This window comes from Meles meles, chromosome 6 (assembly GCF_922984935.1).
Source record: "Meles meles chromosome 6, mMelMel3.1 paternal haplotype, whole genome shotgun sequence".
NCBI classification, from domain to species: Eukaryota; Metazoa; Chordata; class Mammalia; order Carnivora; family Mustelidae; genus Meles; species Meles meles.
This window is the reverse complement of record NC_060071.1, coordinates 6330166-6342793: the sequence shown is the minus strand read 5'-3', so window position 1 is coordinate 6342793 and position 12628 is coordinate 6330166. Positions and strand designations below refer to the sequence as shown.

The window sequence follows — 12628 nt, the reverse complement described above, 5'->3', positions numbered from 1 at the left end:
CGGCCCGAGAGAGGCGCCCCCGCTCGCGTGGGCCGTCGGCCGCAGGGCCCTCACCGGGTGATCTTGGAGTCCCGGTAGGGGATGTGGCTGCCGCGGCGCTGAGGGTCTCCCAGGGCGCTGATGACGTTGCCCAGCGCCAAGAGGCTGCTGTTGATCTGGATGCTCTCCTTGAGCCGCTCGCCTGTGCTGCCCGTCTTGAGCACCCTCTCTGAGCCCGCCAGGTCCACGAAGTGGAACTTGGAGACCAGCAGCTGGCCCGCGGTGGGTCGGGGTAGGCGGCTGGGGGCGCGCCCCCGCTGCTCCAGGGTCACGGTGAACACAGTGTGTGAGCGGCTGGACAGGCGGTTGAGGTGTGTGGCCCCCGTGTGCCGCGCTGCGTTGCCCATCTCCAGGAGGCTCAGCACCTCGTCCAGGCCCTCCACGTCTACCTCCTTCACGCCACACAGCACTGCGGGCACGGAAGGTGGTGAGCCCGGGGCGGGAGCAGCCCGGGACTGACCGTCCAGGAGGGCAGGCAGAGCAGGGCTGGCCCCCTACGACTTTTCCCAACCCAGATGCCCCTTCCCCATGCCCACTGAAGCCCGGAGGGTGGGGGAGGGGTCCTGCCCATCGTGACCCTGACAGAGGGGCTCCAGCTTGCCCCAAGCCCACCTCAATGCCTTGCACTCTGAGTACAGACGTATTTACTGAACTCAGTGGAGAAAGGAGACAGGAAGGCAAAAGCCTTCCAGAGCTTGGGTTCCCCAGTTAGGAGGTACCCCTCACAGACAGGTGAACTGCCCCTCAGCAGGTGAAGCCCCACTGCCAGCAGAAGAGGCTCCGGGAGTTCCTCACCAACATTTCCGCGATCATCCTCCCGAAGCTGGATGTCTCGGCTGGCAGTGCCCACCTCCAGCAGGTCTCGGAACTCTTCCTTATACACTTCCAGGTAGGACACGTGCACGAGGCAGTCCAGCAGGTCATTCTCATCAATGAGCTTGAAGGCTTCAGCCATGGCCCGTGGGATGATGCCCTGCTCATCCTCATGAAGGGAAGCTGGGGACACACCACAGAGCCTCCTGCCACCATGCCTCAAGGACAGGGTTCAAGGCCCAGAGGCCCCTGCCGGCAACTGGAGGCCGACGCTCCAGCATGAAGACAGCAGCAGAGGCCAGGATGGCTGGGTAGCCTGAGCCAGCCCATGCTCCAGGGTGGTCAGGCAGAATTACAGGATGTCAGAGTTGGAAACAACCTCTCAAGGCACCACCAACCTCTTTTATGATGTAAGCATCCCCTTCACTACATCTCTGCCTGATCATCAGATACCCCTGGTTTGATTACTCCCTTGGACAGGGAGCTCGTTATTATAATCTGTGTTCAGTTATCTAAAGGACCTCCTACATTTATCCCAAGGAAGTAATAAGAGGCTCTTCAGCACTGTGCATAACTCAAAAAAAATGCAAATGTCCTAAGATCCAAGAGGGGATCTGGTTAAATAAATTATATACACCATAGAATGCCAAGCCACCATTAAAAAATTACCTTGAAGCGGGGCACCTGGGTGGCTCAGTGGGTTAAAGCCTCTGCCTTCGGCTCGGGTCTGGTCTCAGGGTCCTGGGATTGAGCCCCGCATAGGGCTCTCTGCTCAGTGGGGAGCCTGCTTCCCCCTCTCTCTCTGCCTGCCCCTCTGCCTGCTTGTGATCTCTCTGTCAAATAAAATCTTTAAAAAAAAATTAGCTTGAAGAATATTTAATGATAAAGAGAAATGTTTATGATAGGTTGTTAAGGAAAGAAAAAACGAGGCACCCAGGTGGCTCAGTTGTTAAGCGTCTGTCTTTGGCTCAGGTCATGATCCCGGGGTCTTGGGATCGAACCCTGCATCGGGCTCCCTGCTCTGTGGGAAGCTGCTTCTCCCTCCCCTACTCCCCCTGTTTGTGTTCCCTCTCGCTAAATAAATAAACTCTTAAAAAAAAAAAAACAGGATATAAAAGAATGGGTATAATATAATCCCATTTTTTAAAGGTAAAATAATTTCCTCAGGAGAAAAAACCTGGAATGCTAACAGGGTGAGTGCTGAAAAGCAATCATCAAGTAAGTTAGTTTTGTGTGTGTGCTTGTGTTTTTCTGTATTTTCCTAATCTTCCGGGACAAACATGGATACTTTTATAACCTAAGAGAAGGCAGTCTGGGGGCGCCTGGGTGGCTCAGTGGGTTAAAGCCTCTGCCTTAGGCTCAGGTCATGATCTCAGGGTCCTGGGATCGAGCCCCACATCGGGCTCTCTGCTCAGTGAGGAGTCTGCTTCCCCCTCTCTCTCTGCGTGCCTCTCTGCCTACTTGTGACCTCTCTGTCAAATAAATAAAAAATCTAAAAAAAAAAAAAGAGAGAGAGAGAGAGAGAGAAAGCAGTCTGTGTTACTTAAAATGGGGGCAGTTCCTTTAACTGGCCCCACAGCATCTCTCCCAAGAGTCTGCTCCTGAGCCCCACGAGCTGCTTGCTCCCTCACCCGGTGGGGGCAAAGCCCGGCTCTCCCAGGACCGCTCCCATTCCAGCGACTCTGACCCAAACACGGATTCCTGACCCTCGGCAGTCATCCCGACAACAAGCCGGCTTCTGTTGCCTGTCCTCCCGTCGAGATCACCACAACCACACAGTGTGGCCTCATTTCTGCGGAACCGCAAGGCCCCCACCTCCAAGGACTTTACGGGCATGGCTGGTCCCACCCTGGGCGGCAGATCTGAGGAGGAAACCTCCGCCCGCAGCACTCCCACCTTCGACAGGGAATGGCAGAGGCAGAGGTTTAAGAGACACGGAGTCCCGTCAACGGGGCTGGGGCCTCCAGGACGGTCACTCACCCACACTGGCCTCCCCCATGGTGTACGTCTTCCCGGAGCCTGTCTGGCCGTAGGCAAAGACGGTGGCATTGAAGCCCTCAAAGAAAGCCTCGAGGAGGGGCTGTACGCAGGCCTGGTACACGGCCTCCTGCCCGGCGTCCTCATCCAGCACCACGTGGAAGCCAAAGTGGCGGTCTCGACCCAGGGTGACGCGGCTGTGCTCCGGCTCTACCGTCAGGCAGCTCTGGTGGCCGTGCAGTAGCTCCTTGGGCAGCAGCGGCCGGACGCGCAGGCCCACCCTCACTGGGGCCTCCTCCGCGGCGAGCAGCCTCTGGGTCTCCAGCCCCATGGTGCGAGGGCGGGGGGCCTGGAGAGAGAGCAAGAGACCCCTCCCATCGCACCTGTACTCCAGGGGCTGGACCGACCCCCTGCAGGTAACCAGGAGTCGGATCCTGGGGCTCCTGAGGCTCCTGACCGCCCAGAGAGGGGAGGGAGGCTCATTCAAGTTCAGAACGTCCTTGGCGCCAGCCGGGTGCACAAACACCGCACAGCCAACGCGCTCCTGCTCGGTAACCCGTCATGGCTCCCATCACCTGCAAAATAGGCCCTCATTCCTCCCCCTGACTCCCACCGGCTTCTTTGCTCCGGCTCTACCCTTCCGCCCTGCCCCGGACCCCATCTCCTAGAACACACCCACCCCCCACAACCACCACGGCCGCATCAGGGAACTCCTTTCCCTACTGCCCACTGGGTTCCCCATAATCTCTGCCTTGTCACCTTACAGGCCCTGCCCCACCTTCCTGAAAAAAGTCAGATCCTTCAAGAACAAGTTCCCACCACCAGATCTGCCAATTCCATCTCCTAAATATCAAGTTCACCTGCTGTCCAACTCCCCCCCCCTCCCTGCCCCCATCCTATTGCCAAAGCCCGGGATCTGGCCACTGACCCCTTCACCAGCTGCCTCGCTGTTCTCAGTCTCCCTGTGCACTCCGTCAAGGCAACCAGGGGCATCTTTTAAAATAGCAAATGCGTTGTTACTCTCCTGCTTAAACTGTCCCAAAAGAGGCTCCGCACTGCCCTTGGTGGTCAAAACTTTAACACCCTGCCCACCTTATCTACTCACTTCCTGCACCCCACCTTTGCTCACCTTTCTCTGCAACACACTCCCATGTCTCCGGGCTGAGGCTGGCCCTGTCTTCTTCAGGGAACCAGGGACGCGCCTCTGCTCTGTGTCCCCCAGCACTACACACACACAGGCAGGGACCCTCCTGTCCCGCTTCGTGCTGTATCTCCAGCGCCCAGCACGAGGTCGGACGCTTAGTAGCTGCCCAACAGCGATGATCAAACCGCATCGCGAAAACCTTCCCGGTCCGGGTTCCCTTCTTATCGCAGCCCGCACCGCCCCGTACCCACCGGGCCCACAGCTCTCGATCTGTCACTAACTTCTCTCAACACATGTAACGGTTCGTTCTTTCCTTCAATCACCCAGTCCCTGCTGGGTGCCGGGCCCTGGGGACACAGCGGTGACGACCGCGCAGTACAGTGGGCGCCTCCGCGTGCCCCGCACCCTGAGCTCTTCCAGCGCCGCGCGGTCCGGGCGTCTCGGAGGCCCTGCGCACGGAAGGCGCCGGGACAACTCCGCCGGTGCGGTCGGGCGCTGGAGGAGGCGGGCACGGGACAGGGGCTCCCGGAGTTTGCAAAAGTGATTATAAATGCGGACCGGACTTTCGCAGCGTCGGCGCTCGCTCCTCCCGGCCAGGCCCGGGATGCTGGCCTCAGGCTCCCGGCTTAGGGAAAGGGGTGCTCCCGCCCGCCCAGGAAGGGGCCTTCAGGAGGCTGGTACGCAAGGATGGGGGCTCCTCGTGGTCTGTCAGAGCTCCCCAGGGGCGGGCTCCCGCCGCCACCCCGCCCAGGCCTGCGCGGGGAGGGGGCGAGCGCGCGCCTCCCCCCACCCACCCCGTCCTGGACCTCCACCCCTCCCGGGCCCACACCCACCTGCTTGGGTGGGAGCACAGTCTCCCGCCGGTGCAGTTAGGCTCCGAGCCTCCGCGCGGCGCGCTCCGATGCCGTCATCGGGACCCCCCGCCCCCCAAAACATCCCGCCCCTCACCCGCAACTCCGCCCGCCCGGGCGCTCGGGGGCGGAGGCGCGAGCCGGGCGGCGCCGCAGAGTCTGTCCGCAGACAGGGCGGGGCCGGGGCTGGAGGGGCGGAGGGGAGGGCGGGGCCTTGTCCGAGGGGGCGGGGCCACAGTCCCATTGGGGTCCCCCTGCGCCTTCCCAGGCTGCAGGCGCTGGGCTCTGCAGACTTGCGGGATTCTGGGGACACGCCGCCCACCAAGGGCCACCTGATGCTCCGAGCTGGAGAAGCCCACCTGCTCGTGGAGCGGGGCACCGAGATCTTACAGTGCAAGTCGCAACAGGTGAGAAGACGAAAACTAGGAGACTTTCCGCTCCGCGAGGGGAGGTTAGATTTTCCAACCCTAGACCCTGAGTAACAGTGGTCGAAGGATAAGCTACTATTGTCATTAACTCATTCGTTCAGGTGCAGACATTCTCTCCTCCCGCCATTGGACCCCTGGATGGCATCGCAGCACTCCCTATGCCCCCTCAAAGCTCAGCAAACCTACCCCTTCCCTATCCTCAGGAAGCCTCCACCTCGCTTTTCTCTCTAAAGCTGAAAACGATCCATTCCGCAGGAGATTTTCGAGACTGGGCTGGCGGCCCACTCCACCCTGTGTGAACGGGCCCCGGCTGTGCCCTCTGCACTCACGAGAAAGAGTCGTCGCTGTGCCCCTTCTCCGCCAAGACCCAGAGTGACCCAGGACGGGGATGGATGACGCCGCCAGGCAGCTGGCATGCCAGACAGAGAGCAGGATGGAGTCTGCCCCTGGGGGAGCCTCACCAGGGCGGGCTCTGACAAGGCCTGGCCCCAGGGTGCTGGCTTGGAAGCCCCCAGTTTAGAATGAGCAGGGGAATCTCTGGTCTACTGGTAGACTCCACGGCCACCCAGCCTCGGGTTCCTGGAGGGACAGGTGCCCCGGAAAGAGGCCACTAGGAGGTGAGGTCGTAGCGTTCTCAGCCAACCTCTCCAGTCAGGGAGGTTACTCTGGGTGAACAGCTAGCGGGAACTTGTCCGAGGTACTCATCCTCCAGGTGCTGCCCCCACACATGGCTTCCAGTGTGCCCTCACCGTCCACGCCAGCACCCCAGCCATCCTTGTCTCCTCCTCTCATCCCGTCTGCCACCGAGCCCTGACTGCCCCTCCCCCTCAGCTTCCCCTCCCCGCAAAGCTCTTTGTCCGCCATACCCTGGTCGTCCAAATCACCATCACGACCACTGTAGAGGCTCATCTGGGCCACTGCAAAGACTCTTCACTGGTCTCCCCTGTCCCTGTAACACACGACAATTAAAAGAATAATATCAATAAAGAGCACAACATAAGAAGGAGGCAGGTAAGAACAGTCAATGTCTTGGACGGTGACCTTCCAACTCTTTTTTTATTTTTCTACCTTCCAACTCTTATTCTCTGTGTGCCTTAGTCCATTTGGGCTGATACGACAATGTCAGATGCTCAGACTGGGCGGTTTATAAACAGCAAACATTTATTTCTCAAGTTTTGGGGACTGGGAAGTCCAAGATCATGGCCCTGCAAGATTCAGGGTCAGATGAGGGCGCACTTCCTGGATGTCTCAGAGGGCCCACAGCACGGGGTGCTCTCATGGCAGGAGAGACAAGCTAGTTGGGGTGCTCTCATGGCAGGAGAGACAAGCTAGCTCTCTGGACGTCCACCCCATCCATGAGGGCTCCGCTCTCATGACCTGATTGCTTCCCAAAGGCCCCACCTCGAGGGTTAGGATTTCAGTGTATGAACTTGCAGGAGGACACAAACATTCAGACTACAGCCCTATAATACACAAGTACATACATGTATATTACACACACATATAATACACACATTATCCCTTGCCCATTGTACCCACTACACCGAGAGGTCCTTGAAAGGAGTGTGCCTTATTTACCCCGTGTCTCTTTCCCTTGGTTCACAGCCTGGCACCGTCACTCCATAGCAGTTTTTAGTAAAAATTATTGAAGGAAGGAAGGAAAACATTTTGCATACAGGTCAGTACAGCTCATGTTTTCACACTGTAGGCGCAAAGGGACAGAAAGGCATTTAGGACACATCTGGAGAATCAAGAAGCATCCCCTTGATGGCGTCTTATGCTTTCGAAGTCAAGGCCCACATCCTGTCCTCAGCTCAGCGTCCCGTCTTCAGTCACCCCTGTTTTGCACTCTCAGTCCTGAGCCCCCCCCACAAAAAACCAGTAGAAATGTCTATTTCCCCCCACTAAAAAAATGTGTCCTCATTTCTAAGACTCAACATTTTCTCACGCTGTAACATTGTGAAATGGGAGTTGGATCTTGAAGTCATTGCCAGGGGAAACCTGGCCTGGAGAGGTGATGGGGATGTCCACCTGCCACCTTAAGGAGATGGTGTCTTCACCTCCGTGACCCCTGCGGACTGGTGGCACTGGGAGCACCACACATGGTTGAATTCTAATTAAAATCTGGGAACACATTTGTCGCATTAAATGTCATTAGAATTGTAGTAGCCATGTAGTAGCCAAATTTAATTTATTATGTATACACAAGATTGCCCGTCATAGACCGGCAGTGTCAGTAAAGGCTCTAGAAGTTGCCAAGTCTCTCTGGATAGATCTGTATTAGGAAGGCCTCAGCTTCAAGGAACACAAACCAGAGCTGGAAGTGGCTTGAACAATAAGGCTGCACATCATCTCAGCTGAAAGACAAGAAGGAGGCGGCGCTAGGGCCGGTTGAGTCAGTGGCGGTGTGACGGAGGATCTGGCTTGTCCCTTTCTCCGGCCATCACCTTGTACCATAAAACGTCCAGAGGAGGGAGAGAGAACTGTATCATGTGGCATTCTTCGGATCAAAGGAACTTTTCTTGGGAGCCCTAAGAGCAGCTTTCCCTCACATCTCTTGTACCGCATGGCTCAGGGCTGCCCCCTGGGAAGTAACCACTAAAAGGGCGGAATGGCTATGACGGTTTGGAATATGCACATGAGACCGGTCTGCATGGTGCTGGGAAATGTGATGGTTCATTTTTTGTGTCCACTTGACTGGGCCATGTTGTGCCTGGATATTTGGCCAAACGTTATGCTAGATGTCTCTGTGAGGGCGTTTTTGGGTGAGATTAACATAGAAATCGGTCAACTTTGAGTAAAGCAGGTTGCCCTCCGTGACATGGGTGGGCCTCATCCAATCAGGGGAAGGCCTGAACAGAACCAAAAGGTTGATCCTGCCCCAAATAAGAGTTTTCCTGCCTGACTTTCCTGGAACTGAGACTTTGGCTTTGATTTTGCCTTCAGACTCAAAGTGAGTATCGGCTCTTCCTGGGTCTTGAGCCTGCCAGACTTTGGACTGGATTGGCCTAGAGCTACACCAAGAGTTCTTCTGGTTCGACCTTCAGGCTTCGACTAGAATGAAAACACTGGTTCTCCTGGGTCTCCAGCTTGCTACCTCACCCTGTAACTTTGAGGACTTGCCAGCCACTGTAACTGTGAGTTAATTCCTTGTAATGAATCTCTCTGTATGTATGTATATATCTATATCATATATATATGATATAGATATATACCTCCTATTGATATATATGCATGTACTTCCTGTTGGGTTTGTTTTCCTGGAGAACCTTGACTAAGACAGGAAGTCATCCACAACCGCATCCTAGAATTTGTAACGATAAGAGAGGCTGGTCAACTATTCATGTATCATGAAGGATCCTCGTTCATCTACCAAGCATCTATCTGTCAGAAGCTGCTACACTTCTGGGATATAGAATTCAATTAAGGAAAAAAGTAATTCAATTAAGGAGAGACTAAAAATTCACCTATTTGGGAAAAATCGATGCCAACCCAGTGTTCTCTGACATGCTGTAGAAAGAAAGACATTGTTGGTCCCAAATATTCTATTTTTTTAAAGATTTTATTTATTTATTTGACAGAGAGAGACACAGCAAGAGAGGGAGCACAAGGAGGGGAAGTGGGAGAGGGAAAAGCAGGCTTTCCATGGAGCAGGAAGCCTGATGCAGGCCTCACTCCCAGGACCCTGGGATCATGACCTGAGCCGAAGGCAGATACTTAACTGACTGAGACACCCAGGTGCCCCAGTCCCAAATATTCTAAAGCAGCTGGGGTCCTGAGCTGGAATGATATGGAGAATGCCTGTCATCATAACAGTCAAAACAATTCATTCAGACTTGGAATGTGAAGAATCTGGAAACGAAACTTGGACCTTCATGCATATAAATGTAACAAAAGTTGGTGAAACCTCATATTTAAGAGAAGGAGGTACAATGATAATTATAGTTATTAAGCTTAAAGAAAATAAAAAACTTTTATGTTATAATACAATTTTGAGAGACTTTTGTGATGTTAGAGTTCACCGGAACCATCAATGTAAATTCATGACTTGGGAAAGAAAGATCTTTTTTCTCGCTCTTACTAGTGGTGGTGCGATTTTTTTTTGCCTCTCGCTAATATGCACATGGAACCATCAAGTACGCGTAGCCCAGCGTTCAAACTGTAGGCTCTATCAGTAGCCTCTAGTAAAGGTAGCTGACTCCAGGGGCAACTGGGTGGCTCAGTCACTTGAGCAACTGACTGCTGATTTTTTTTTTTAAGATTTTATTTATCTATTAGAGAGAAAGAAACAGAAGAGAGTGTGAGAGAGCTAGCGGAGGGAGTGGGGAGTGGAGGGCGGAGGGAGAGGGAGAAGCAGATTCCCACCTGAGCAGGGAGCCCGGTACTGGGCTGGATCCCAGGACCCCAGGATCATGACCTGAGCTGAAGGCAGATGCTTAATCAACTGAGCCACCTAGACGCACCCGCCTCTTGATTTTGGCTCAGGTCTGACCTGAGTCGTGGGATGGAGCCCCAAGGTGGGTGGGCTCCATACTCAGTGGGGGGTCTACTTTGGATTCTCTCCCTCTATACTGCCTCCCCCCCCCCCCCCGCCGCTCATGCACGCATGTGCTCTCTCTCTAAAATAAGTTGAAAAATCTCTTGAAAAAAGAAGTGGCTGATTCCACATATTAGGTCAAGAACTGGGATGATTTTTTGTGATCAAAAAACTCAGATACTGGGGTGCCTGGGTGGCTCAGTGGGTTAAGCCTCTGTCTTTGGCTCAGGTCAGGATCTCAGGGTCCTGGGATCGATCCGCACGTTGGGCTCTCTGCCTGCCTCTCTGCCTACTTGTGATCTCTCTCTGTGTCAAATTTAAAAAAAAAAAACAAAAAAAAAACCTCAGATACTTTAAAAATGTCTGCTGTACATCTGAAAGAGAAAAGGCTCCCACCTAAAAGGGCCAAAATATGACAATTGGAGCACCCAAAAAGTGAATAATAATTATAGTTAATTGAAAGAAGTCTGTGAAAATTTCTCTTGAAATTTTGACAAGCTGCCTTATTATTTAAATGGAAAAGCACCAGAGCCGAGCCAGCCGAGCCAGCCTTGTGAAGACACTCCAAGAAGGGCCAGCGGTGGGGATGGGAGCACCTGCCCAGCCAGGTATGAAAACATCTTTTAAACTACTGTAATTCAGGGGTGACTGGGTGGCTCAGTCATTAGGTGTCTGCCTTCAGCTCAGGTCATGATCCCAAGGTCCTGGGATCGAGCCCTGTATTGGGCTCCCTGCTTGGCGGGAAGCCTTCTCCTTCTCCAACTACCCCTGCATGTGTGCTCTCTCTTGCTGTGTCTCTATCAAAAAAATAAATAAAATCTTAGGGAAAAACTACTGTAATTCAGGCAATGTGCTTGTGCTAGACGAACAGACACATGCAGCATGTTTGGGAACTTGGCCTGTGACACGGCCGAGAGGACTGATCAGTGGGGCAAAGCCCAGCTAGTGCATACATAAGACCCAACGTGGTCTCTTACCCCCACCCACCTGAATACAAGAAAACATCATTCAAGCCCCAGACATCAACAGGTCAGAAGCTCCCAGCGGACTCCCAAGAGGAACTCTTAACCTTCCCACAGTGTTCACTTCCATTGAAGAGAAACAAAGAACTCAAGAAATTAGGAAGCATGTGAAGGACAATCAGTTCTCCATGTGGAAGAAAGAAATTGGATTCTTACTTCAACCACAGAGGAAAAAAAATAATTAAATGCAAAAAGCAAAACTATGGAAAAATTCAAAGAAAACACAGGGGAATATCTTCATGACTTCGTGGTAGGGAAGTTTTTAACACATAACTCAAAAGTGCAAAACATAAAGGAAAAGAATTACAATTTTGATTATAATGAAAAGCATTAATATTTGATTATAATGAAAAGCATTTGTTCAATGAAAGGAACCATAAGTAGAATGAGAAGATAGGCCGCAAACTGGAAGATATGTAGGACACATACAGCTGATAAAGGATTAGTACCCAGAAAATATGAAAAAAAAAAACCAAAACCATCCTCTAAAAATCAGTTAAGAAAAAAGGAAACAAAATAGGTCATTTAGTGTATGTCAACTGTACTTTGATTTTCTCATTTTTTATTTTTTAAAGGTTTTACTCACTTATTTGAAAGAGAGAGAGAGAATGAGAGGGAGGTGGGGTAGAAGGAAAGGCAGAGTCTGTACTGAGCAGGGAGCCTGATGCGGGGCCCGATCCCAGGACCCTGAGATCATGACCTGAGCTGAAGGTTGACTCTTTTTTTTTTTTTTTAAGATTTTTTATTTATTTATTTGACAGAGAGATCACAAGTAGATAGAAAGGCAGGCAGAGAGAGAAAGAGAGAGAGAGAGAGAGAGGGAAACAGACTCCCTGCTGAGCAGAGAGCCCGATGCGGGACTCGATCCCAGGACCCTGAGATCATGACCTGAGCTGAAGGCAGCGGCTTAACCCACTGAGCCACGCAGGCGCCCCTGAAGGTTGACTCTTAACTGAAGAGCCACCCAGATGCCTTATACTTTGATTTTTTTTAATTTCAAAAAAATTTCTCAAAACTTTTGATAGACATTTCACAGTAGGGACATGTCACAAATATTCAAGAAACACAATAAACAACGTCCAACATCTTTGCTAATCAGGGACGTAAATCCACAACGAGATACTATTTTATCCATTCCAGATTTGTAAAAATGAGAAAACTAGACAATATCAAATGTTGGTGAGATTGTTGAGTAAGAGGACCCATATGCAGATGACTCTTGAACAATGGAGGGGCGGCCATGGGCTCCCACACTCCTGCGAAGTTGGAAATCCGTGTGTAAGTTTTGACTCCCCAGAAATGTAACTAGTGTCGACCAGAAGCCTTGCCAGTAACCTAATCAATTGACATATATTTTGTATGCTATATGTCTTATACACTGTATTCTTATAATAAAGTACGCTAGAGAAAAGAAAATGTTATTGAGAAAGTCATAAGGAAGAGAAGATACATTTATAGTACTAGACTGTATTTATAAAAAAAAAATAATGTATCCATGGTCCTGCACAGTTCAAACCTGTGTTGTTCAAGAGTCAACTGCCTTTCCAGCGAGAATACAGATCAGATCAACCTCGTTGGAGGATAATTTGGCAATATCCAGTGAATAAGACACACACTTTATGACTTAGCAATCCCACTCAGTCCTAGTCCCCAAGAAACTCATAAGAATGTTCACTGCCAAAATTACGGAATAGTAGAAATATGGAGGGGAGCCCTCCTGGCTCAGCTGGTAGAGCACGTGATTCTTGATCTCAGAGTCATGAGCTCAAGCCCCACATTGTACATAGAGCCTAGTTTTGTTTTGTTTTGTTTTTAAG

At 52.0% G+C, this 12628-nt stretch overlaps 1 protein-coding gene across 2 annotated transcripts in view; it reads right to left on the bottom strand.

The window, feature by feature from the left end:
- KIF7 (kinesin family member 7) overlaps nt 1–12628 on the bottom strand; it is a 41508-nt gene that overhangs the window by 24282 nt on the left and 4598 nt on the right. The window contains exons 2-5 of one of the 2 annotated variants that reach the window (XM_046009884.1): nt 6119–6201; nt 2833–3178; nt 835–1035; nt 55–448 (exon numbers count right to left, since the gene is read on the bottom strand). In XM_046009884.1, the coding sequence (XP_045865840.1) occupies nt 55–448; nt 835–1035; nt 2833–3178; nt 6119–6139 (962 nt within the window). In that variant the 5' untranslated portion in view covers nt 6140–6201. Of the gene's footprint in view, nt 1–54; nt 449–834; nt 1036–2832; nt 3179–4806; nt 4897–6118; nt 6202–12628 lie in introns of those variants that run through there. The other variant, XM_046009883.1, reaches the window with a different exon arrangement.